At 38.5% G+C, this 27,692-nt stretch overlaps 1 protein-coding gene across 1 annotated transcript; it reads left to right on the plus strand.

Annotated features, from left to right (window-relative positions):
* The first annotated feature begins 466 nt into the window (after positions 1 to 466).
* P2RY8 (P2Y receptor family member 8) lies at positions 467 to 19,359 on the plus strand. Its single transcript, XM_032226679.1, has 2 exons — positions 467 to 492; positions 17,464 to 19,359. The coding sequence occupies exon 2, from the start codon at positions 17,529 to 17,531 to the stop codon at positions 18,612 to 18,614; it is 1,086 nt and encodes a 361-aa protein (XP_032082570.1). The 5' UTR covers positions 467 to 492; positions 17,464 to 17,528; the 3' UTR covers positions 18,615 to 19,359.
* Positions 19,360 to 27,692: the final 8,333 nt, after the last annotated feature.

Consider the following 27,692-nt stretch of genomic DNA (forward strand, 5'->3'; position numbering starts at 1 on the left):
TGTTAAAAAGATAAGAAATTGGATGGAAAAAGTCAGCACTTCACTATCTTGGTTGAGAGAAATGGTACTAATATATTTCTTTGTGTTTGAACTTTATGCAAGTTCAGATAGCATGAAGAAGCTGGTTTTTAAATCAGTTTGTTCTGTAAAGTTACACAAAATGAGACAAGAGTTTCCCCTTAGCTCCTCCTCCTCTTCCTCCTCCCGCTCTTCCTAAACTACTCTGTATATCTTCTTGAGATGGAAAATACAAACAGAGTATTAAATTCTAAAAAAGTCCACATTATTCCCTTATATTAGGACTCAAATATATTGGTTATCAGAGGTTATCACTTTGGGTCTTCTTGAATTATTTACATAATATCAATGATGAAAGAGTTAACTGTGTATGGGTATGGGGGGTGGTGTATGGTAATTTCCTGAGCTATTCTGAACCAAAATCAGCTCACTTCCTATTATAAGCATTGTTGAATGCAGCACACACTGCAGCAGGTAATTATTATACATTTGTCATGTTTTGCTTAAAAATATAAGAATACATTCTAAGAACAATGTGTGATAATTCAGGATTATTATTCAATACAAATAGTGCTATACTTAATTACATTGTATCTATTAATTAAAGGGCATCACTGATAAGTTAAATAACTGTAAAATATTTTTAAAACGGGTGATACAAAAATTTGCAATCAGCAAGAGTTGTGGAAGAGTAGCTACTGTGTAATCAGAACTATTATTAAAATTACAAGCAGCTGATATTCTAACATAATGTATAGATTGATTATTATAAATCATGTTGGATTTTAGTTAAAGCAGAAAGAAATACATTAGTAACATTTCTGCATCTGAGACAGGCATCTGATAAAACAAAGCTATCTTTACATTGCTGTTCTAGGGAAGACAAAAGTTAGAAGGAAATTGATAAATAGATTAAAACCTCATAAATTAAAGACAAGCACTCATACTGTATCATATTTGGAAATGTACATATGGGTGATATTTATATATTTGGTTGAATTAACTGAAATGAAAGTAAGGAGAGCCTGTGTGAGAGTGAGCTTGCATTGATGATACAAGCATTCTCACAATCCGATGGACCATTCCACGAATTTCTAATTCCTAGGCTGCTTTGGCAATGAGACACACACGCACACTGCAGACTGGGTGAAAATGGTGGTTTCTGGCTAAACCAGAACACTTTTTATTAGGAAAGTTCAAAGAAAGCTAGTCAGCAGTTTAATACAAACAAAGGATCTCACAGTATGTTACAAATCACTTCTTGATTACACATCCTGGCAGAAAGGCAGGGAGGAGGGACAAAAGGTACTCTTTGATAAGGGGAAATGAGGAGGTATGGAATTGTAAATCACATAAAGTGCTACATTTCAGCCTAGGCATATGGAGTCTTGTTACATGAGGCGGCTTTTAATTATCAGGCAAAAGGATGTTTAAACTTTGCAAGGCAAATTCATCTCTGTGTTGCTTATATCTCAGATAATAGAGGCCTCTCATCTCTGTGTGTATCTGTGTATTGCTATTCACATAGACACTCGAAATGAATTCGGCTTCCTTATCTAAAAGCTTTCCCAGGACTGTTTTTTCCATATGGCTCTTGGCAAATGTTCACTGGGATTCTTTGATCCAGATAGATATTGATCCAGATAGATATTCTATCCTATCCTATTGATCCCAGCTAATTTCACCCAGCCAATTATGGGGTAGTTTCCCACAAGCCTGTATATTTTTATATAGACATTTTTAGAATGCAGAGCTTGCCTATACTACTAGTTTCTTCTTTTGAAACACTAGCAGAGAACACTGGCTATTATTTTGTTTTCCTTTAGAGCATTTGCTGGAATTTTTGCAGGGCAGGAGCAAGCCATAAGATACAATGAATATTGTGGGAATGTTATGATTTTACAATATACAGTACTCAGTTTTCTTAATAGTTTCAGAAGTTCTGACTGTAGAAAATTAAAAGTACAGCTATAGAAAACACTGTTTCAGACTCTATCATTAGGCTGATATGCATAGAAACAAACTGTCATTAGGGTACTCAAGTCTGTATTTCTGGTCTATAGAGCTTCTCTAAAAAAGAAAGAGGATATTATACACTGTCTTCCTGCCAGGAATAATGTGGTGCATTCCACTCTATCCATGTGTATTGAAAAAGTCTCTGGTTTTATAAATTCATGAATGATAGTGTAAGGGAATCTCATTTTCCATGTGTTCATGTTTGTCACAAGCATACTCTTAAAATAAATTACAGATCCAGCATAAAGGGAGATATAGCTTTCCAGCACCTCTGATAAACTGGGCAATGCTGCTTCTATTGCACCACAAATGGTTGCATATCAGTGTTACCAACAATGTATTCAGTGGAGAAGCACATTAGTGCCCTCTGAGAACAGTTTGAATGACTTTATTATCACAGCAGTTTACAAAATAGAATCTGAACAAAAACTTAAAAACCAATGAAGTCATATAAACTATAACTATAAATATAAACACCTATAAAATCCATAAATTATAAATTATATCAGAATCTTATATGAAATCCACTTTGTCTTCAGCTCATTTGGATATTATGTTATATCACGATCCAGGGATGTGGTTTTTTGTTCAATCCAACCGCCCCTTTCATGAGGGAAGAAGTAAATTTCTTTGTGTGTGTGTGTGGGGCGGGGGGTTGACAGACAAAAAGAGAGGGAGGGAGGGAGAGAAAGATCGACCAACATGAAACAATATATGAAGTGATGATTATGAGAAAATAAGTTACTATGGCAAGGGCTCCTTACTACAGGTACATCAGCCAAAACTGGAAGAAAGTCTCCATCTGCTTACTAAGCAGTAGCCATGAATCTAGAAAGATCCCAAGTCATGTATCTACTCTTAGGGGAGTACCACTTTTCAAGAGTTATCGCCAAAAATGAAAAGGAGAGATTCTTTCTGCACAGAGGGCAACTCCATCTTGCTAGGGTTCAGTTTGAGACTGTTTCATCCTATTAAAATCCAAATAATCTGCAGACCCCGATTTAAGACTTCGCTGCATCTCCAGCTTGGTCCAACGTGGAGATATGTAATTGGGTATTGATGGTATCTCATTGAATTGATGGATGACCTCGGCTAGTGGTTTCATTTAGATGTAAAACAGATGAAGTGATAGAACTTGGCAGAAGTTGGTAGAAGTGCAAAAGTCCACAAGGCTGATTTCTTCTTACCCACCAACAATTGGTGGGAAAGTCACTGAAGTAGAAGTGAAACAATTGAAGCACAGCACCATCAACCTCCAACTCTTTTAGTTATTTAAGGAATTACCATGAGCAACGAAATGAAAAATCACAGAGATCTAAAAGTACCAAGGGATGCATTCCTCCGGCCCATGTCCCAACAGAGCTCATCCACCAAAGAGGTCAATGCTGTTTCTCTGCCATGAATCTGATAAAATGAGTCTAGACACTGTACTTCCTCAACAGAACTCTATAGTTGACAATAGATCATTATCATTCTATTATTATTATTATTCAATTGTATCACAGCAGCCAGTTGTTTCGCCGGATTTGGCATTGGTTACTAGTCGGGCCCCGCCCAGGGGCCTAGGATGTCGTAATGTATTTTCGTAATATGCGTGCAGATCCAAGCAGTGCGGCTTTTTGCATTTGACTGATGGTGATTTTGTCAATTTTTAACTGTTTTAAATGTAATTCCAGTGCTTTTGGTATAGCACCCAGTGTGCCAATTACCACTGGAATTATCACTGCTGGTTTGTGCCATAGTCGTTGAATTTTGATTTTTAAGTCCTGGTATCTTGTGATTTTTTCATGTTCCTTCTCGGCGACCCTGCTATCACCTGGTATTGCGATGTCTATGATTGTGACCTTGTTTTTCTCAACCAGTGTGATGTCTGGTGTATTATGCGCCAGTATTTTGTCCGTTTGTATGCGAAAATCCCACAAGATCTTGACCATCTGATTTTCGGTGACTTTTTCAGGCTGATGTTCCCACCAGTTTGTTGCTGTTTTAATATTATAATTTTTGCACAAATTCCAATGGATCATTTGTGCTACTGAATTGTTGTCGTTGTTGTTGTTGTTGTTATTATTATTATTATTATTATTATTATTATTATTATTATTATTATTATTGTTGTTGTACAATTGTATCACAGCGGCCAGTTGTTTCGCCGGATTTGGCATTGGTTACTAGTCGGGCTCCACCCAGGGGCCTAGGACGTCATAACGTATTTTCGTAATATGCGTGCAGATCCAAGCAGTGCGGCTTTTTGCATTTGACTGATGGTGATTTTGTCAATTTTTAACTGTTTTAAATGTAATTCCAGTGCTTTTGGAATAGCACCCAGTGTGCCAATTACCACTGGAATTACCACTGCTGGTTTGTGCCATAGTCGTTGAATTTCGATTTTTAAGTCCTGGTATCTTGTGATTTTTTCATGTTCCTTCTCGGCGACCCTGCTATCACCTGGTATTGCGATGTCTATGATTGTGACCTTATTTTTCTCAACCAGTGTGATGTCTGGTGTATTATGCGCCAGTATTTTGTCGGTTTGTATACGGAAATCCCACAAGATCTTGACCATCTGATTTTCAGTGACTTTTTCAGGCTGATGTTCCCACCAGTTTGTTGCTGTTTTAATATTATAATTTTTGCACAAATTCCAATGGATCATTTGTGCTACTGAATTGTGCCGCAATTTATAATCAGTCTGCGCGATTTTTTTACAGCAGCTGAGTATGTGATCAACAGTTTCATCAGCTTCTTTGCAAAGTCTGCATTTGGCATCATCAGAGGATTTTTCGATTTTGGCCTTAATGGCATTTGTGCGGATAGCTTGTTCTTGCGCAGCCAGGAGTAGTGACTCTGTTTCTTTCTTTAATGTACCTGTTGTTAACCATAACCAAGTTTGTTCACTGTCCACTTTATCTTTTATTTTTTCCAGAAATTGACCATGCAGTGCTTTGTTCTGCCAACTCTCCATTCTTGATTTTATCACATCTTTTCTGTATTCTTGTTTTGTCTGTTGGGCCTTCAGTACATTTTTGTTCTTTACTTCGATTAATAGATGTTCTTGACTTTCTTTTAAATAATCAGCCAGTGCATGTTTTTCTTCTTCAACTGTTTGCTTCACTTGTAATAATCCTCTGCCACCTGATTTTCGGGGCAGATATAGTCTATCAGTATCACCACGTGGATGTAAACTGTAGTGCATTGTCATTAGTTTCCTGGTTTTTTCGGTCCAAAAGGTCCAAATCAGCTTGTGTCCAGTTAACTATGCCAGCTGTGTATCTTATAACTGGTATTGCCCAGGTATTTATGGCCTTGATTGTATTTCCACCATTCAATTTAGATTTCAAAATTTTCCTAACTCTGTTGGTGTACTCTCGCCTGACAATAGTTTTTACTTCTCCATGCTTGATGTTATCCAACTGCAGAATGCCTAAGTATTTGTAGGCTTCATTTTCTTTGCATTTAATTAGTTGGCCATTGGGCATTTCAATTCCCTCAGATGCAGTGATTTTGCCCCTTTTTATGGATACAGTGGCGCATTTTTCCATGCCAAACTGCATTGAAATATCGGTGCTGAATACTCGGACTGTATTTGTCAATGATTGGATTTCTATTTCTGACTTGCCATAGAGTTTCAAATCATCCATATATAGTAAATGCGAAATTTTTTCAGCTTTTTTGGCTGTTTGGTAGCCTAATTTCATTTTTTTTAAGATTACTGATAGTGGGATCATTGCGATGAAGAGAAGAGGTGAAAGTGAATCACCCTGGAAAATTCCTCGCTTGATATTAACCATTCCGTAGCTCTCATTCCCTACTGCCAACTCAGTTCTCCATTGTTTCATTGCCTTTTCAGTAAAGGATGTAATATTTTTGCTAATGCCAGCTGTTTCTAAGCATTTTATGATCCAACTATGTGGCAGTGAGTCAAATGCCTTTTTGTAATCAATCCAGACCATATTCAAGTTCGTTTTTCTGTTCTTACAATTTTCTAATATCATTTTATCAATTAGAAGCTGATCTTTTGTGCCCCTGCTCCTTCTTTTGTTGCCTTTTTGCTCTACTGGCAAGATGTTGTTTGTTTCCAAATAATCCATCATGTTATCTGCAATAATGCCTGTGAGTAATTTGAAGGTTGTTGGTAAGCATGTTATTGGTCTATAGTTTTCAGGTGTTGTTCCTTTAGTTGGATCTTTCTGAATCAAGTATGTTTTTCCAGTTGTCAACCATTCATCAATTTGGCCCTTTTGTAAAATTTCATTCAGTTGCCTGGCTAATATTGCATGTAAACTGGTCAGATATTTGAGCCAGAAACCATGTAATTGGTCCTTTCCAGGTGATGTCCAATTCTTTACCTTTTTAACTCGATTTTTGATCATCTCAGTTGTTATTTCTAATACTTGCATTTGTTTGTTGCCAATGCTTTTCTCAAAGTCATGTATCCACTTTGCTTCCTTGTTGTAGTCCTTTGCATTTTCCCACAATTCTTTCCAGAATTCAACTGTGGCCTGCTTTTCTGGTTTTTCACTTTTGGTGTCACCATTCACATTAAGACTTTGATAAAAACGCCGTTGGTCTGATCGAAATTGCTGATTTTGTTTATATTGGATGATTCGTGCCTCATATCTTTCAATTTTTCTAGCTGTTGCTGTTATCTGCTGTTTTACAATCTCTACAGCTTCATTGATGTTTCTTGTATCCAATCTATATCTTCTGATTAGCCGATCTATGATTTTGTTGTTTTTAAGCCGTTGCTCATGCATGTTCTTTAAGTTACTAGCATCTGCCCTTAATTTTTTGATTTTTGTTCTAGACGGATTTTCCACTTTGGCTTTGATGCTTTTTCTGTTGTGTGACTAGGTACTTTAATTTTAATGCCTAGTTCATTAGTGACTATTACAGCTGCGCTGTACATTAACTGGTTTGTTTCCAAGATGGATCCCGGTTCAATTGTTGAAAACACTGCATTAACCATTTTCATGATAGGGGCCAAAATTTTCTTAGGCACAGTTTTTAGTGATGGTAAACGTTGCCTTTCCTCATTAAGCAGAAAATGCTCCATGATCTTATCCTTCAATTCTTTTTGTTTTTGAGTTAGTTCATCAGTTGGTTCAGTGATAACTGGTTCTAGTGGTGGTGATGTTATTTCCTCCCCGAGAGCTTCTTCTGGGAGTTCTACTATAGTGTCTTTAGTTGTGTCTTGAATATCAGTTATTTCCGCTTGTGATATTGTTTTTTGGGTTTTGCAATTTGCCTGAATTTCCTCATGTTCAACTTCACTAAACACTTTATTCCGTATAATAAATCGCCTTTGATCTGCTAGTCGTTGTTCACTAACATTTGAATCTGGATATTGTTGTTTCCATAATTCATACATTCGCTTTAAATATCCTCTTTTTTCTGGCTCTGAGTTGTAGTAACAGGCCATTATGGCACGGTTTTCATCTGCACTATATTTTTGTCGTTTTGTTGGCTGGTCCACTTGTAGCCCACTTGTCGACGGATGTCCAGGGACCCCAACATCCGCCGCGGCCCTTGTTAACCCGCGCGACGACCGATGCGGTATGGAATTCTTATTCGTTTTTTTCACCATATTGTATGGGTTGGCGGGGTTTTTTTTATGGGACCAGATGCCAACCTGATCCCAACCTTCCTCCTTTCTCATCCGGGCTTGGGACCGGCAACGGCGGAGTTATTATTATTATTATTATTATTATTATTATTATTATTATTATTATTGTTATTATACAATTGTATCACCACGGCCAGTTGTTTCACCGGATTTGGCATTGGTTACTAGTCAGGCCCCACCCAGGGGCCTAGGACATAGTAACGTATTTTCGTAATATGCGTGCAGATCCAAGCAGTGCGGCTTTTTGCATTTGACTGATGGTGATTTTGTCATTTTTTAACTGTTTTAAATGAAATTCCAGTACTTTTGGAATAGCACCCAGTGTGCCAATTACCACTGGAATTACCACTGCTGGTTTGCGCCATAGTCGTTGAATTTTGATTTTTAAGTCCTGGTATTTTGCGATTTTTTCATGTTCCTTCTCGGCGACCCTGCTATCACCTGGTATTGCGATGTCTACGATTGTGACCTTATTTTTCTCAACCAGTGTGATGTCTGGTGTATTATGCGCCAGTATTTTGTCCGTTTGTATTCGGAAATCCCACAAAATCTTGACCATCTGATTTTCGGTTACTTTTTCAGGCTTATTTTCCCACCAGTTTGTTGCTGTTTTAATATTATAATTTTTGCACAAATTCCAATGGATCATTTGTACTACTGAATTGTGCCGCAATTTATAACCAGTCTGCGTGACTTTTTTACAGCAGCTGAGTATGTGATCAACAGTTTCATCAGCTTCTTTGCAAAGTCTGCATTTGGCATCATCAGAGGATTTTTCGATTTTGGCCTTAATGGCATTTGTGCAGATAGCTTGTTCTTGCGCAGCCAGGATTAGTGACTCTGTTTCTTTCTTTAATGTACCTGTTGTTAACCATAACCAAGTTTGTTCACTGTCCACTTTATCTTTTATTTTTTCCAGAAATTGGCCATGCAGTGCTTTGTTCTGCCAACTCTCCATTCTTGATTTTATCACATCTTTTCTGTATTCTTGTTTCATCTGTTGGGCCTTCAGTACATTTTTGTTCTTTACTTCGATTAATAGATGTTCTTGACTTTCTTTTAAATAATCAGCCAGTCCATGTTTTTCTTCTTCAACTGTTTGCTTCACTTGTAATAATCCTCTGCCACCTGATTTTCGAGGCAGGTAAAGTCTATCAGTATCACCACGTGGATGTAAACTGTAGTGCATTGTCATTAGTTTCCTGGTTTTTCGGTCCTAAATGTCCAAATCAGCTTGTGTCCAGTTAACTATACCAGCTGTGTATCTTATAACTGGTATTGCCCAGGTATTTATGGCCTTGATTGTATTTCCACCATTCAATTTAGATTTCAAAATTTTCCTAACTCTGTTAGTGTACTCTCGCCTGACAATAATTTTTACTTCTCCATGCTTGATGTTATCCAACTGCAGAATGCCTAAGTATTTGTAGGCTTCATTTTCTTTGCATTTAATTAGTTGGCCATTGGGCATTTCAATTCCCTCACATGCAGTGATTTTGCCCCTTTTTATGGATACAGTGACGCATTTTTCCATGCCAAACTGCATTGAAAAATCGGTGCGGAATACTCGGACTGTGTTTGTCTATTATTATTATTATTATTATTATTATTATTATTATTATTATTCCAGTCTGGGCATTATAATTTTCATTTCAATTATTGTAGGCAATGATTTCAGACAGGGGATTCCCATTCCATGACTATTCAGACACTACAGCAATGCAGATGATAATGATGATGGCAACAACAGTGATGATAAAGATTTTCTCTTTGAAGAAGTCATTACACTGTTGCTCTGATATGCTGTTTAATTAAAATAATGTATGAAGATTCTCAGTTATCCAGGTCAAAGGTGCTTTTTCAAAAGACAACTGGAACTTCTTCAGTTCTGACTGAATGGCAAGCGTGGAATGCAAGGAATGTAAATCATTCCACCCCCTATCATTCAGTCAGAACTGAAGAAGCTTCTTGGATGAGAAGCAAAATGTCTTCAAGGAAAAATAGAGTCCAGTTGCCTTCTGAAAAAGCACCTTTGGGTCATTAAAATAATAAGAGATTTCTTCAGAAGTCATACATAAATGACATTTGGTTGGGTAATCCTCAGGTAGATGTCATTAGCCATTCTTGTCTATAAATAACAGGAATTCCAAATCAATATTCCTGAAAGACCTTTGGAAAGAAAAGTTTCTGTAAAGTATTATTTTTTTAAAGTTCACATTTTTGCCTAGCCATCTATTACAGGATAAACTGCTGCTTCAGGGTCCTATCATTCTTAAAATCTCTAAAGGTTTTGTTCAAATTGTCATTTTTAATATGACAGAAGCAAATTATTAATTATAGTGGAGGCAATTGTGTTAATTATATTGACTTAATTGAATAATAAAATAAAATTTAAGTGCAAAGAAGTGACTATTTCTGTTGGCTAGTTGTCAACTTCCTCTTTGACCAAAATTTGGGAATGCAATGCCCAATTTAAGAGAGCCCTTATTCCTGAAGCAGTTGTGCAGTCTGATATATCACATGGAATTGGTTACAAGATTTGGAGGCTACCTTCAAATGTGTGTTTCAGCAATGTGCCCCCTCCAGTCCCACAACCCTTTCATGCAAATCATTTCCACCACTTCCTCATTTCTTCTGGCTTCTGTTTCACAGTTTTAGCATGTTTACAAGTTGTGTGCATTTTGAAGAAAGAAAGCACACAACTACCACATGAAAGTTACAATAAAATCATGTCACCCAGCAGTTACTTTCACATGGTAAACTGCTTGCGTGCAGTGATGCAATGTGCAGATTAGCCAAGCTTGAACCACTAGATCTTTTTTTAAAATGGCTTGAAGTGTGAAGGGGGAGGGGAAGCAGAATATTCTTCATTAGACTGGCAGAAGAGATAAAAAGGTTGTTGTTGAGATATTGCTGATAACAACATTGCCACAGAGACAGTTGCGAACTCATCCATTTCTGTGAACATTTTTTGTTTTGCAATATTTATTCCGGTGGGTTAATCATGAGAACTGTCCTAGAATGAAATAGTTTATCTATTTTGAGGCTAGCACTATATCACACAAAAATAAATATTTTACTAACACTCTGGTGGGGTATTTTTAAAAAAAAGAAAAGATGTGTAAGAAAACTTTGAGTAGAGGCATAATTTGAGTGGATGAGGGAAAAAAACCCAATAGTAAATAGTTCTTTAACAAATTTCTGCTTATATTGATTCACTTTTTAGAATGAGATGGGCAGCATATAAATTTAATTAATAGTTATATAATAATATTGAACCAGACAAAATTTGCCTCCAGCACATATTACTCCAGGGAAGTTGTGCATAAATACTTTTAGCCTAAATTGGTAACGCCATATGTGATTTTGTTTTAACGTCACCATGGATGGATAAAATCTGCAGAGTTATAGTAGGCAAAACACACAGGAGGGGATACGAAAATTCTAACATTTTTGCATTTATATCAGAGGTGGGTTGCTGCGGGTTTGTCCCAGTATAGGTAGTAGCAGTGGCAGGAGGCTCCGCCTACCCACTTGGACGCTTCTGCGCATGCATAGAAACATTGTGCGCCCAAAACGGTAGTAAAAAAAATGGCAACCCACCTCTGATTTGTATCACCAATATTTTAGACTTTGAGTGGGGAATCAGTGCTCCCCCCATGAATGAATCATGTACCAAGCATAGAATATGTCAGTTAACCACATCTGGATCAGGGGTGGGTTCCGGCTGGCACTACTTCCAGTTCGCTTTGTGTGCATGCATGAACACTGCAATAGAAATTGTTCTGTGCATGCACAAGAACTGAAAAACAAGATGGTGGCGATGACCAGGGAACCGGTCCAAGGGCATGGGTTGCTGCCGGTTCCAGCAACCCAGCTGCTAAACCATTACCGGTTTGCCCGAACCAGTCCAAACCAGTAGGAACCTACCACTGATCTGGATGGTCACAGATAACACCATCTCTGTTTGAATCCTGGCTGGCAATTAAGAAGCTTAATTGTGGGGCAGAGTCTTATTCAATAGTGTCAAACTGATTTTCTTACAGTATTATCTTTTTCTTTAGGCTAGAGAGATATTTACTCTAATGATCTCCAGATGTTTTAAATCAGTGGTTGTCAACCTGTGGTCTGTGGACCCTGAGAGTCCATAATGTCATCACAAGGGGGTCTGTGAAAGCTTGAAGTAATATTATGATTTAAATCTTGAGTTAAATCTTGGTGGTCTGTGGCCATGGCTCATGGTCACAAAAAGTATTTAAAGGGGATCTGTGGTGAAAAAAACGTTTTTAACAGATTAACAAATTGATCCTAACAAATAGCCATGCTATCTTAACCTTATTGGAGTTATTCTAATGTCTCTTAGTTTCCGTGATATAATCAACTCAGCAATTACATAGTTGTTTTACCTCATTGTTTTTTTTGTAAAGTCTTCCTCCTGCAGTCCCTTTTGTGAAGTTCCAAATCTTTACTTAGCCTTTCAAGATTTGTGGTGTGCTAATGATGTGCCTTACCACAAGTTTTTTACATGTACCCATACTTCCAAAAACAAATAAAAAAATACCACTCTTTCTAAAATAAAGGACTTTCCTTTTTCAGAAGACAGTTTATAGAGAAAAATGTGATGTGGTTATCTCTCCACCCTCTGACTTTATTACTACAAGTAAATTGGCTGCATATAAAGAAACAAATAAAATCCAGATCGGTAAGTGTACATGCAATGTAAAGAAAAAATATTTTAAAGAGATTGATGCATAAGCATAGCTTTAACAAGATTTGATTTTCATCATTTATTGTTGTATATAAGCCCAACTATTGTAGCTGACCTTGGCAGTTGTTATATCTATATATGTTATCATCTCAGAAAAAACAGAAATGAAACTAAAGTAAAATATCTGAAAGATCTTGAAATATGATAAGACTGCAGTTAAAGATGTTATAACAAGAATTAAGATTTTATATTAAAGATTAAAACATGGGTCCTATTTGCTTACAAAGTGACTCTACAACGTCTTTCATACATGTGTATATTTCATATATGTGTATGCCTCTGTAACTGATAAATGGAAGACTGTACAAAAGGAAATGTAACAGAAAGGAATGCAAAAATGATGGAGAGGTTAATTAGTCTACCTGGGAAGGTGTAATCTTATCTGCTGATTCAAAGAGTAGATGTGGTGACAACATCATTTGGGAAATGTAGTTAGGTTTTTAGCTAGGAAGGGATATGCAAAGCAGATGTTTGCTTCTTAAGCATATTATTGAGAAATAGATGAATGTGAGAATTTAGTAATAATTTGGCTGATTTAGAGAGCATGTATATAAAGGAGTAGATGCGACTTATTAAAAAATTTGAGAGTATCCTCAAGACTTGCTTTATCTTTGAAATACTACCCTGAAGCACATGAGTGATCCTGATGAAGAAACGTCAGCTCCACCCTACTCGGGTTCAGCTTCAGCTTGTTTGTCTCCTTCGAACCCTAGCAGCTGTCCAGAAACTGAAACAGAAAACTTTAACTGCCATCCCCACAGCAAACAACATCCTTTCTCATACATAGTTTAGCAGATGGGGCCAATAACACTATTTCTCAGGTGTAATCTACCCATGTTTTCTCGTGTCATCTTTTTTCTCCTTTTCACAGAAAGTCTGTACCAAAAAATGTTGGAGTAGATAAATAATGTATTTTTATTGGTTGTCCAAGGATCTCTCCACATGGAATTATTCCTAATAAAAGAAATAGGTTTTTATTCATTCCTGTCTGGTACTTTCCTTATATGGTGTACATTCTTAGAACTACACCTTGTCTAAGTGTATACCCAGATGGATTTCCCACAATTGAACTATGTTGCTTGTTTTCTAAATCACTTCTGCAGTTGTGATGGTGCCATAAGGTGCTTCTTAAACTTCTCCAGGTTTTTGGAGGTCTAAACTTCACAGAAGGGCAACATCGGGCTTATTTTATTCTGAATTTCCTCTGATGCCTGTTGTATAGACATATTTTATGTATCAAATTCTAAATAAATGGATGAATATCCTTCTTTGACTGAAAATAACTGATCTGTATCTACAACATTGCTTCTACATCTTTCGCCAAAATACTCCTGAGCCAAAGTGATCAAATATTGGGTTGAAACAATAATAGAACTATTAGAACTTTGGTTGCCCTTGAAGCATGTGGGCCAAAATGTGTCAGAATGAATCAACTACAGAGAGTGAATAATACTCATTTTTGGCATAAGTACTACAACAACTGGTAACCTACTTTATAACTTCTCTGGCTTACAACTTCATATTCTTTTTTCCTGAGTTCTGCATAATCCTGAAATAGAATATTATAATCCACTGTATATTCTGTATGCTCTGTACATGCATGATATACATACAGTATGTAATTAGTTGTAAAATGCATGGCAATTTCTTCTTTGACATGCCATGACTTGTTTTTCTGTGGCAGTCAACCATTTGCGTTTTGCTTTTTATCTTGTGATGAAAAGGGAAGTGCTCTCACTTCTAGACATTAGCAAATATATATTAATTTGCTTTTCAAATTTTAATCAGCTAGTATGCACATGATCTGATCTATAAAAAAGGAAGTTCTATACATGCTTAGCAAAAGTATTCTCTATTTTGAGGCCAAGTGCCTGTCAGTCTGGATTTTGAAGTCCCACAAAATCTTGACTTTCTCATTCTCTAAAACCATCTCAACCTGATGGTCCCAGTGGTTTTTGCTGTACTCAAATCCAAACTTTTGGCACAATTTCCAGTGAATAATCTTAGCAACGCGGTCATGGCGTTGTAAGTAGTCAGTTTGTGAAATTTTGCTATACCCACTGATCAAGTGGTCGACTGTCTAATCTTTCTCATTACAGAGGCGACATTTGCTGTTGGTTTTAATATGTTGAATTTTTGCCTTCATGCAGTTTGTGGCTAACGCTTGTTCTTGAGCTGCCAAAATAAAGCCTTCTGTTTCTTTTTTCAGTGCTCCTGATCTTAACCAGTTCCAAGTTAGTTTTTGGTCAACTTTGCCTTCAATACTTTTCAAATATTGGCCATGCATAGCTTTGCTTTTCCAATGTTCAGCTCTCTTCTCAATTACTTCTTTCTTATATTCAGCTTTTGACTTAGTTGTCTTCAAAAGGCCTCCTTTATTTACTTCCTTAATCATTGGTTCTTCACTTTTCTGGATGTAATCATTCAAGCTGTGTTTTTCTTCTTCCACGGTCTGTTTACTTGTAGGAGTCCTCAACCATCCTGCTCTTGGTAGATATATTCTATCAACATCACTTTTAGGGGGCAAAGCATGATTCATTGTCATAGGCTTCCTTGTTTTTCTGTCCAAATTGTCCAACTCCATCTAGGTCCAGTCAATTATTCCTGCAGAGTATCGAATCACAGATATAGCCCAGGTATTTATGGCTTTTATGTTTCCTCCATTCAATTTGGACTTTAATATCTTGTGAATTCGTTGAATGTACTTGGCTGAGGTTAATTCATTGACTTTATTATGCATTAAGTCAGAGGCCTCTAAAATCCCCAAGTACTTATAGCCTTCTTCTGGTTTTACTGCCTTTATCATTTCTTCATTGTCAAGTTCTATTCCATCATCTTCTATGACCTTGCCTGCTTTGGTTGCAATTGTTGCACATTTGTCAATTCCAGACTGCATACCAATGTCTTGGCTAAATTGGTGAGATTCACAGCCTTTGGGGCTGGTTGGTAGCTCAACAGCTCGAGTCCTAACCAAGGACCTAGGAACTATTAAGGTAACGTCAGAGGATATAAGCTGTTCCAAGTAGGGTGTTTTTTTGTAGAATCAGAATGTTCAAGTCTGATAAATTTAAAATTCCCAAATAGCGAGGTACCCCTTTAGGTATTGCTCCAAGGACTCCAAATACAATCAGGAGAACATACGATTTCTTTTTCCACAGTCGATCAACTTCAATTTGCATGTCCCAGTACTTTGTGATTTTTTCTTGCTGTTTATCTTCGATTCGTGTATCTCCAGGTATTGCAATGTCAATGAACCATACTTTTTTCTTTTCGACTACATTGTGTCAGGTGTGTTGTGGGCCAAGTGCCTGTCAGTCTGGATTCTGAAGTCCCACAAGATCTTGATTTTCTCATTCTCTAAAACCATCTGTATCTGATGTTCCCAGTGGTTTTTATCTTGTGATGAAAAGGGAAGTGCTCTCACTTCTAGACATTAGCAAATATATATTAATTTGCTTTTCAAATTTTAATCAGCTAGTATGCACATGATCTGATCTATAAAAAAGGAAGTTCTATACATGCTTAGCAAAAGTATTCTCTATTTTGAGGCCAAGTGCCTGTCAGTCTGGATTTTGAAGTCCCACAAAATCTTGATTTTTTCATTCTCTAAAACCATCTCAACCTGATGGTCCCAGTGGTTTTTGCTGTACTCAAATCCAAACTTTTGGCACAATTTCCAGTGAATGATCTTAGCAACGCGGTCATGGTGTTGTAGGTAGTCAGTTTGTGAAATTTTGCTTTGGTTGCCATTGTTGCACATTTGTCAATTCCAAACTGCATACCAATGTCTTGGCTAAATTCTTTTGTGCTTTTAATTAATAAATTCAGTTCAGCTTTTGTTTTACCAAACAGCTTCAAATCGTCCATGTACACCAAGTGCGAGATTTTCAATCCTTTCTTTGCAAGTTCGTATCCACAGTTCACCTTCTTCAAAATGGTTGTCAGTGGTAGCATTGAGAGTATAAAAAGTAGGGGTGAAAGGGAATCGCCCTGGAAAATTCATCGTTTAATTTCAACTTCCCCCAGTACTTCTTCATTAGCTATAAGCTTCGTTCTCCAGAGGTATTATCATTGTTGTTGTTGTTGTTATTTGCTATTGTTGTTGTTTTTGTTATTGACTTTTTCATTTTCACTGGTTTTTATTGTCCTCCGGCATAATTCAAGATGCTGGGTTTGCATCAGAAGGTGCACAGTGGCACATCTAGAATTTTGACTGTATGTCTACAGTGCCCATTCACAAGACAGCTATCATAATGAACATCCAGATACAAAACAACTATATGTCAGAATTCAAGCTAGCATGAACCATCCTATTAGAACTTTTGTGGAGCAAAAGACATTCCTGTAAATAAATATAATGCAAAAAACTATTGTCTTGCAACATATCTACTTCCTATTTTTTATTTTAGTTTAGTTTAATAAAATAGGGAGTTGAGTATATGAAAGCACTAAAGAAGTATTTGGGACCACACTGATGTCCATGGACAATGGTACCTAATTGAATGCCAACCACTAAATGGACATAATCTGAAGCTACTGTATCTTCAGGAAGTCTTCTTAAAATATCCATTTAATCCAAAATCCAAAGAGATACCAGAAGAGTGAGAGGCTTTTAAAAATGAGTTTGCCATGATTATCCTTGTCTTACTTCTGGGGCCAGAGTTGGGTGTTTCTCTTACCTTATTTACATAGTATTTTTAATTTTAAAAAATGTTCCATTTAAATTCCCCCCTTCTTTCCATAGTTTTCATCTTTATAATCTATATCATTGTTTTATTATATTTTGTTGAATGCTATTGATCTGTTGCAATGCTACCATGCAATGTACAAATGCTTGGGAAATTTAATTTTGAGGTACTTAACAGATATTTTGAATAAATGTAGTAAAAAAAAACAGTAGACTGACTAGTTAATTTAGTAAATATCTTTAGAAAGAAATATGTGACGGTCTTTAGAAAGGTGTACATGACATATGAGAAAGTGCTCCATAGAATTTGCATTTTCATTGACCTCTTTTCTGTGTGTTTCTATTTTATAGGGTACAAATTTAAGCTGTGAGATACATCTTTCAAATTTTCAAGAAGAAAAAATCAAATATAGAAAATGTTTAATAATACGTCACTGGATAATGCAACAGTGGACATGCTTAAGAATTCTGATATTATGATCATCTTACCAACTGTGTATTCGCTAGTTGTTATCATCAGTATCCCTGGAAATACTTTCTCACTCTGGATTCTCTTCTTTCATATCAAACCCAAAACACCATCAATTCTTCTCATGATTAACCTCAGCCTCACGGATCTTGCACTGGCCTCCTGTCTTCCCCTTCAGATTATATACCACGTGAAGAAGAACAACTGGTCTTACGGCATACAGCTGTGCAGCTACGTCACAATAATGTTTTATGCAAACATGTATTCCTCCATATTGACTATGACCTTCATCAGCTTTGAGCGCTATTTGGGTGTAGTGCACCCACTGACATCCCAAAAATGGAGAAAAAAGAGATATGCAATTGCCACCTGCATTGTAATGTGGTTTTTTGTACTATTGTCCTTGTGGCCCCTTGCCTCAAATGACCTGACTTTTTACGTAGAAGAGCTGAACATTACAACCTGTTTTGATGTCCTTACATGGAATATGCTTCCCGATATTCATGCATGGGCAGCTTTCCTCCTGCTGCCCTTTATTTTCTTTTTCTTGCTTCCATTCACAGTTACAGTTGCTTGCTACACTGCCATTATTTGGAAGCTTATTAAGGCTTCTCACAAGTGTGGCAATGGGCAGAAGACACGGTCAGTCTACTTGGCTATAATAGTGCTCTTGGTTTTCATCATTTGTTTTGCACCCAACAATTTTATCCTATTGGTGCACATGGTCAGCCGTCTCACAAATAAAGAGGGTTACTATCATATTTACAAACTCACCTTGTGCCTTAGTTGTCTCAACAATTGCATAGATCCATTCATTTACTACTTTGCATCCAAAGAGTTTTATCAGAAATCCATGCAGGTAGTAGTACGGAAGGTGCTACTGAGTGATAGTTCAGAGACTAGAAGGGAAAGTATATTGTCTACCAGGACATCAGGAAGATCTCTATTAAATGGCCATAAGGATGGATTGGATGTGATGAGAACATGTTTGCAAAGGCATGAAAGTGTTTTTAACACTAATGCTCAAAAATGAAGACATTATTCATTCTATTTCATGAAACAAGCAAAGAATGGTTATCTCAAACAACTATTGTACAAGCAAGGTTGGGGAACTCTATTCAATACCAGGAAAAATTCTTGTCTTCAAATATGGCAATTATTATATCTATTGTAATATGTAGCAACAAGTAAAATGTAAATGAGCATTACCATGCCACAAATCCATAGCAATGACTCTGAGTTAGGTTCAAGTTGTATGCTTAGAATAGACACCCTGAAATCAATGTTGACTTCAGTGTGTCTAACTCTACATATGACTAAACCTGAATATACTTTCTTTGAGGAAACCCAATATGTATTATAATCTTTAAATTGTACCTTAAGAAAACATAACTATTTTGGCAAAGTTACAACTTTTGAACTGAACTTCATCCTGTAGAATTGTTGTCAACACTGATCTGTTTAGGTTTTTTTATACAAAATAACTAGTCAATTGTCATTTTCTTGAACCTATCAGCTTCATTATGTCACATATCATTATCAGTTGATAAGTCCATTTCTTTTGACTTTGTAAATGTAATTTTGATTATGTAAAATTCCCACCACCATTCTTTTTCTCCAATGTACCAACTGGGTCATCATAATTGAATATATTTCAGGGATTTATCTGCTGAGTCATTTTTATGTTTAGTCTATTGAAGAGTAGGATTAGGGAGACATGATAGTTGTCTTCCAGTACCTGAGGGGCTGTCACAGAGAAGAGGGGGTTGATTTATTCTCCAAAGCACCAAGCACTGCCTTATTTTCCAAGGCAGGACAAGAAGTAATGGGTGGAAGTTTGTTAAAGACAGATCCAACCTAGAAGTAAGAAGAAATTTTCTGACAGTAAAAACAATTAATCAGTGGAATTGCTTGCCTCATGGAGTTGTGGGCACTCTATCATTGGAAGTTTTCAAAAACAGAATGGACAACCATTTGACCTGGATGATGGTATAAGAAATTGGACAAGAAATGGGACTAGAAAACCCCTTCCTAAGATTTTATGTTTTATGTCTTGCTTTATTGAGCATTTGCCTATTCCATGTTTCTTTGTATAATGTTCATCGTCTGTACTGCTTTTCCATTTAACATTTTTCAACCATTTTCAACATTGATAGTATACATTGTTTAAACAATTTTCTCTTGAAGAGAATAAATGTGTTGCTTTTGAATTCAGGATAAAATCATCCAAATGCTCTGAAACCTAGTTTTTCTGGTTCAAAATTTCCTCTATTATAACACTTTCACTGGTAACCTTTTGATTAAGGTAGATGTAGCAGGTGGTTCACGATTTTCAATCTGTATTGATAAAATTTGGGAATTGTTGAACATGACTTTCAATGGTGAACTATATTGGTTTCAAAATATACTGTGAACCTAATTTGATTTGAAAGGACTTTCTATAGAAATATTAAGTTTATTGTGTATATTTATGTTCTGTTAAGGAAAAAATAAATACAGTGTTTCATTCAGTTTTAAAAGCTTGGATGGTAAAGTTTTCAAATAAGAATATATCAAGGCATTACTAAATCTGGGCCATTATATATTCCAGTGATGTGCGGTGAGGTTTATGGCTGGTGAGGCACTGATGTCACACACACACACACACAAACACACACACACACAGAGGCAGATGTCACACACGGGCCCTTCAAAGACTAAACTTTTTTTTTACTGGTGGGGAATTAAAACTCCCCTTTTCCTCAATGGGAAATCATATTCAGACAAAGAAAATTATTAAAAATATCCTTTCCTTTCTGAAGCCTGGCTCTTTCTCTGCACCTATATTGGGAGGGGGGAATAGGGGAAATGCAAGTGGCGAGGCTAGCCTGCCCCCCTCTTGTCTCCCACCCCCCCTTCCCAACGGTACAAGAAGGCGGAGGGCTGGTCTTGCAAACGGGGATCAGCACACTCGCCTCCTCCTCCTCCCCGGGAGGAGCTGTGCAGCGGGACAGATGGACGGAGGGGGAGATCGCCCCTTCCTCCTCCGCGCCCCCAAACCCCGTCTTCCCTGGCCTGCACCCCTGCGCTGGAAAGGCGAGCAAAATGCACAACTCGATGCTATGCCGTGCAATGCAAGTGATGCAATGCAATGCAACGCAACCCGCCCAGGCTCCTTTGGGTTCGGGGGTGATCCGATCATCCGAATGGGGGGAACATGGGATCCCCGGGGCAGAGGCCTCCCAGTGCAAAAGTCTTCTGCAGCTCCGGAACGAACCTTCACCTTCCCCGCCAGGATTGCAAGGCTGGAGGCCTCGGCAGCAGCCACTCCCACCCCCAGCCGACCAACCCTCGGCCCATACCGCCAGCGGAGGGACCCGCGCAGTTCCTCTCCTCCCTGGCACCATCCGGTGGGCGTGCAAGCGCTGGGTGCAAACGCTGAATGGCTGGCCCGGAAAGGCATGCCGGCACTTTAAAGTGCCAGCAGGTTCGGCCGCCATTCAGCGAAACATGTTTTGCTGAATGGCGGCTGAGCTGGCCGGCACTTTAAAGTGCCGGCATGCCTTCCGGGCCATCCGTCCCGCTGAATGGCCGTCCCGGAAGGCATGCTGGCACTTTAAAGTACCGGCCGCCATTCAGCGAAACATGTCCTGGTTTGTGGCCGGGCGGCATGCACTTTAAAGTGCCAGCGTGCTGCTCAGGTGGCATGGCTTAAAATAATAATAATAATAATAATAATAATAATAATAATAATAATAAAAAATGAAAATAATGAAAAATGAAAATAATGAAAAATGAAAATAATGAAAAATGAAAAATAATGAAAAATGAAAAATAATGAAAAATGAAAAAATAATGAAAAAATGAAAATAATGAAAAATGAAAAATAGATGTGCCAGCCCGAGTGCCAGCGGAGGCGGGTAATACACACACACACACACACACAAAAATAAAAACAAATTACAATTACTAACATTACAAATAAATTGAATTCCTCCCCCTTGCCCCCTCCTTCTGACCCACATACCTTCCAGCTGCGTCAAAAAATGCAAGATTTGGTCTAGCCAGGGCCAGGCAGGCTAGGCTAGTTGCTGCTAGAGTCACCACGTGGATGACTCTGCTTAAACGTTTTAATAAAGCCTCTAAAGAAAGTGCCCTCTGCAGGAGGAGGCAGGAGAATCACGTGCCTCATTGCATAAGGAATTCTTCACTTTTTAACCCTTGGTTACTCTTAAAAAGGCGAAAAATTCCTTATGCAAAGGAGGCCCATAGTTCTCTAGCCTCCTCCTACAGTTATTACTAAGCAGATTCAGAGTCACTGCCACTTAGAGTCTGGCAGCAACTACCTTGGCCTTTTAATTATTTTAAAAATTGTTTCCTTTTCCTAGGGAGACTGGTGAGGCCACACCTCCCCTGCCTCCAGTGACTGCACATCACTGACATATTCTATTAATCAAATTATTTGACTACATTAGGTTTAAAAAGAATATTCATCCAGTTCTCAGTACTAATCTTTAGCATTTTACAATCCAACAAGAAAAGAATATGGGATATGTTTCAGGAAATTTTATCTCACATATTAAATTTGGGGCTATGTGTCTATTGGGATTTATTTATTGAGAAAACTAAAATGGTGTCACTTCCCAATAAATCATATTCTTGGAAATTTGATTGACAGATAAAAGAAAAAGAAAAAAATGATGATTCTGTGATCTCATTATACCCAATTACATAATAGGAAAGTGCACTAATGAGTTTATACAATTTATTTTCAAGTAAATATGTTTAAATTTAATTGTTGCATTACTTTTTAAAATGAAAGCAGTAAATATGAACTTATTTTTTCCTAGGAATTAATTTTATACTTCTTTAAATATATAAGCCTCTCACAAAATATGTTAAATGCTTTGTAACTGTATCGTGTTGGAATTTTCTCCTTATTACCTCATTTCCTTTTGATATGTTGCATACAGTATTCCATCAAGTAAAAAGAAGTTAGTGACATATATTATGCTTTACCATATATAACAACAACATTTCTAGAATGTTTGTGGAATTTTAAATTTGAAAGCTTTAGGAAAAACAAGTGTAACAGATCTAAAGGAAGAAGTTTCTTAATTTGTTACATGGCAAACTGCATTTGTATACAGAACTTGTATCATTGGTTTTTTTAAATAAACATTTCTTTAAAAAATATTGGAATACTTGTACTCTTAGATTAAGGAGATTATGAATCAGTAATCTCCTATGAAGCAGATTATTAAGAGTTATTACAGAAGATGAGTAGATGTGTTAGCAAGACAAAAGTATTTTAACTTACACGAGTATCTATTTCTACTTTTATATTAGTCTCCCCTTCCCATAAAACAATTTTCCAGCATTTATGTAGGCATCCCAACACTAAGACAAAAAATAATGACTACATCCTAGTTTCATATAGCAAAGCAGAATTAAAGCTATATTTACAAGTCTTTGGTAATCTCTGATTTGTGTAGCTTTAACCCCAGAAATCCCTGAATAAGGGAATAATCATCTCAGCAATTGAATTTCAGACCCAGGGCTCTGAATGAACACTCAATTACCTTAAATTATCTTAATGTGATGAGACTTTAATCAACAAACTTTGCTTGTGGTATATATGAAGCAACTATAACTTTTTTCAACTGAAGTTTTAAATAGAGAATAGCAAACTATTTTTCTCCTTGCCCTTTTTGGTGGACCCTATTTAGTATGATGCCCAATGCAGACTCCTAGCAATTGCCTAGTCAAGTCCCTGAAGAAAAAGAGTGTTGGCCAAGATCACAGAGCTGACTTTGTGCCCAAGATAGGACTAGAAGTCACAATTTCCTGGTTTCTAGATGAAAGTCCAACCACTACAGCAAACTGGTTCCCTACCACCTGATAAATAAAATAATAGCTCTGTGTCATGCTGGCCTGAGAATTCTGTTGGAGTCCATACCCCCTAAAATTGCAGAGGTTGAAAACCAATGAGAAAAACTAAAGATAAATAGCAAAACCAAGTGATTATTGTGATATAAATATTATTAAATATGGCCTGAGCTGATGAAAATGTTAATGTTTTTCTATTAAACTAGTACCAGAGGGGGAAAAAAGAGAAAAATTATAGGTAGTATTTGACATATGACCACAACTGAGCTCAAAATTTCCATTGCTAAGCAAAACAATTGTTAAGTGAGTTTTGCCCTACTCTACAGACTTTCTTGCCACAGTTGTTAAATGAATCTTAAGTTTAAATTTAAGTCAGAAGTTGTGGGCGCTCATTCACTGGAGATTTACAAGAAGAGACTGGACAGTTACTTGTCTGAATTGGTATAGGGTCTCCTGCTTGAGCTGGGGGATGAACTAGAAGACCTCCCAAGGTCCCTTCCAACTATTCTGATTGATTCATTGACTGAATCACAGCAGTTGTTGTTAGTAACATGGTTGTTAAGTGGACATGGCTTCCCCATTGACTCTGCTTGTCAGACGGTCACAAAATCCTGGAATGCATCCTACATACATGCCAGTTGCCAAGAATCTGAATTTTGGTTATGTGACAATGGGAATTCTGCAACAGTCATAAGCACGAAAAACAGTCATGTCACCTTTTTTGGTGCTGTGGTAACTTCTAATGGTCACTAAACAAATGGGTGTAAGTCGAGGACTGCCTTATTAGTAATGGAGAAACTTATTTAAGGCCATTTTGCCTTTCTTCTGCCTTCTAATCAATAAAGCAATACTAATGCCCTATTTCAATTGCTCATAGTTGCCTCTTAGGGCAGTGATGGCAAACCTTTTTGTAAAGCGTGCCAAAATTCTCCACACCCACAATTCAATGCGACACGCTGACCTCCGCATTGCACCTGCAACCATGCACCCCATGCATGCATGCACACACACACACACACCATGAGGGGGGGCGTTGAGTTTTTGCCTTCCCAGGCCCGGGCAGTGGTGGGTTTCAAAAATTTTTACTACCTATTCTGTGGTGTGGCTATTTTGTGGTATGGTCATGTGAATGGGTGGACGTGGCCAACTTGTAAATGTGATGAAACTCATTTAAACAACATTCTTGCTTAGCAACCAAAATTTTGGGATCAATTGTGGTCATTTCTTTCTTTCTTTCTTTCTTTCTTGCTTTTCTTTTCTTTCTTTCTTTCTTTCTTTCTTCTTTCTTCCTTCTTCCTTCCTTCCTTCTTCTCTTTCCTTCTTCTCTTTCTATCTTTGTCTCTATACTTTTTTTCCTCTCTCTCTCCCCGCAAAAAACTAAAACTTTATTTTTTAAAGCATTTTGCACCCGGGGAAAGTCAGAACAAGGCACACCAGCCACACACCACCTCCACTGACTCATGCTGCCAAAACCCCTCAGTGCCCTTCACCTGCAGTCGCCCCTTCATTCAACCTTCCACCTGTGGAGGATACATGGTGGGCCTCCTGGAGGGGCAGCTGAGGGGCACTTTCTCCCATCCCTGAATAGCGTTAGGCTGAGGAAAGTGAGAGGGGAGTGGGGAGCAGCTCTTTTTTTTTGCAGGCCAGAAGGAGGCAAGGCGGCCTCAGGTGCAATCCGGGGACCCTCAGAGGCATCGCTTCTTGGCTCGAAACAAGGCGAGGAGGGAGTGTCTGGTGGCTGCAGCTGCAGCAGCAGCAGCAGCAGCAGCAGCAGCTGAAGCAAAATACAGTCAGTTCCAGCTCTCCATTCCCCAAGCATGTCCCGTTGCTGCTGGCGCTGCTTTTGGTGAATCTGGCTCAGTGGCGGGGCTCTTGCCCAGACTCCTTCCTCGCCACTGTTTTCAGGCTGAGAAGCGACGCCTCTGAGGGGGCTCTCCCTGGATGGCACCTGAGGCTGCTTCGCCTCCTTCTGTCCTGTGGAAAAAAAGAGCAGCTCCACTCTCATGCTCTTCCCACTGTTTGACCTGAAACATGAGGATCATGGAGGAAAGAGTTTTCTGGCTGAGAAGCAGCAACAGAAAGAGTGCCGACCTCCTGAGCTGTGGGCAGCAGCTGCCAGCAATGCTCTCAGGGTGAAAACATTGCGAACAGAGAAGCCTTGACCCCCTCAGGAGTAGCCAAGCGCTCACTGCCCTCTGACACCTGCTGAGCTTCCTCCACCACAGACACACCTTCTCTTTTCTCCTGGTGAGATGCCGCCTAAAAGCTGATGATTGTGGAGGAAAGCATTTTCGGGTGGAGGATCCCCTCCCCGATTCCAAAAACAGTGCGTGCGGAAGGCGCTGCCATCTAAAAGCTCATCCTCCATGATCCTTGCATCTGTGGTGGGAGGAGGCTCAGCGGGTGTCAGAGAGTGGCGAGCGCTTGGTGACTCCTGAGGAGGCCAAGTTTTCTTAGTTCACAATATCTTTGCCCCGAGTGCTCTCTCGCTGCTTCTTCTCGGCCTGGACAACACTCGCTGCTTGCTTTTCGGCCTAAAAACACTTTTCTCCACAATTCTCATGTTTCAGGCCAAGCAGCGTCAGAGGGAAGGGAGCGAGAGTGGAGCTGCTCTTTTATTCCGTGGAGCAGAAGGAGGTGAGGCAGTCTCAGGAGCCCCTCAGAGGTGGCACTTCTTGGCCTGAAACAGCGGCTTCATTCTCTTTGACAGCTGCATCATTTGCAATGGGGTGGGGAGAAATCCACGTGTTAGAGGGGGGAGAAAGCCAAGCTTCTGCTAGGGACTGCCTTCTCCCCCCTCTAACACATGGATTTCTCCCCGCACCATTGCAAATGAGGCAGCTGTCAAAAAGAAGGAAGCACGGGGTTTCTTCCAACAGGTGAGTCCTCCGCTTCGGCAAAGGACGTGGGTGGGTGGGGCAAGCATGGTGCTGACAGGCGGGGAAAGAGAGAGAGAGAGGAGAGAGAGAGAGAGGAGAGAGGGAGAGAGAGAGAGAGAGAGAGAGAGAGATGACTGGGTGGGCCAGGGGGAGCGAGTGAGGGCAGGCTAGGGGAGGAACTGTACCCGTAGAGGGGCTTCCAGTTCTAACGGAATACAAACATATGCTCAATTTCTGCTTCTGGTACGGGCATACCAGTACGTACCTGTAGGAACCCACTACTGCTCCAGAGGCTTTCCTGAAGCCTGGAGAGGACAAAAACGGCCTCCTCCAGTCCCCTGGAGGCCCTCTGGAATCCAGAAATGGATCATTTCCAAACTTTCGGTTGGCCTGTTGGGCCCATTTTTTGCCCTCCTCAAGCTTCGGAGACTTTTCTGAACTGACAGCTTGCATGCCAGCAAATATAGCTTCGCATTCCACCTGTGGCACGCGTGCCATAGATTTAACATTACGGTCTTAGGGTATTATAGATCACACATTCCCAGTGTACTCTTGAAAAAAATGGGAGTACTGAAGATTTCCATTCCAGCCACAACACATAAAAGTGTAGTGCCTAGCAGAATACACTGCTCAGTGTACATTGCATGGAAAATGACAGTTGGGCTGATACTTTAACAGTGGACAGTGATGTATTTCAGGTTTATGACTCCATAAGGAAGGTATAAAGGTGGAACTTTTCCAAACTCACTACATTTACGTTTGCTAAACCATTGATCTTCTAGCTTAATCATATTCTAGAGAGATTTTGACATGTATTCGATAAAGACCCCCTATTCAGAAATTGAGTTCTAAGTCATTATCCAGACAGTAACAATCTGGAGGGGAAAGACTCTCTACTCTCTTACTAGAAGTGGTTTGGGAAGGGAAACACAGCACACAAACATAGTCAAGATCCAGGAAAAATTCTGAACTTCTCTGCATATTTAACATTGCAGCTTTTAAATAAAACTGAACTGGCAGAGGAACTTTATATTCAAAATATGCATTTTTCTTCAGTAATTTAGTGCTACCTATTATAATGTCATAGAGTGGCAAAGAATCCAGACATTCTTCTCAGGGGAGAATCTTTCTGTATTTGCAGAAATCAGGCTAGATGAAATAATTGATCCTTTTCAACACAAAATAACTTTAGTCAGACTTATTAAAACTTTGTGCAGCATATGCTTCAACTTCTGTCAAATGAGAATATCGCCATAAAGTATTTTTCATAGAAAAGGGGGAAGTTTGATATTGCTATGTAGTTTGACAGCAGACATGTTGCCATTTTGCAGAACAAATGTGTTTTGCAATGTAAACACTGCAAG

Source organism: Thamnophis elegans, chromosome 11, assembly GCF_009769535.1.
Source record: "Thamnophis elegans isolate rThaEle1 chromosome 11, rThaEle1.pri, whole genome shotgun sequence".
Taxonomy (NCBI): domain Eukaryota; kingdom Metazoa; phylum Chordata; class Lepidosauria; order Squamata; family Colubridae; genus Thamnophis; species Thamnophis elegans.

Bases quoted from the DNA above. Each gene is read 5' to 3' on its own strand.
- P2RY8 (XM_032226679.1), top strand. From the start codon at position 17,529: ATGTTTAATAATACGTCACTGGATAATGCAACAGTGGACATGCTTAAG.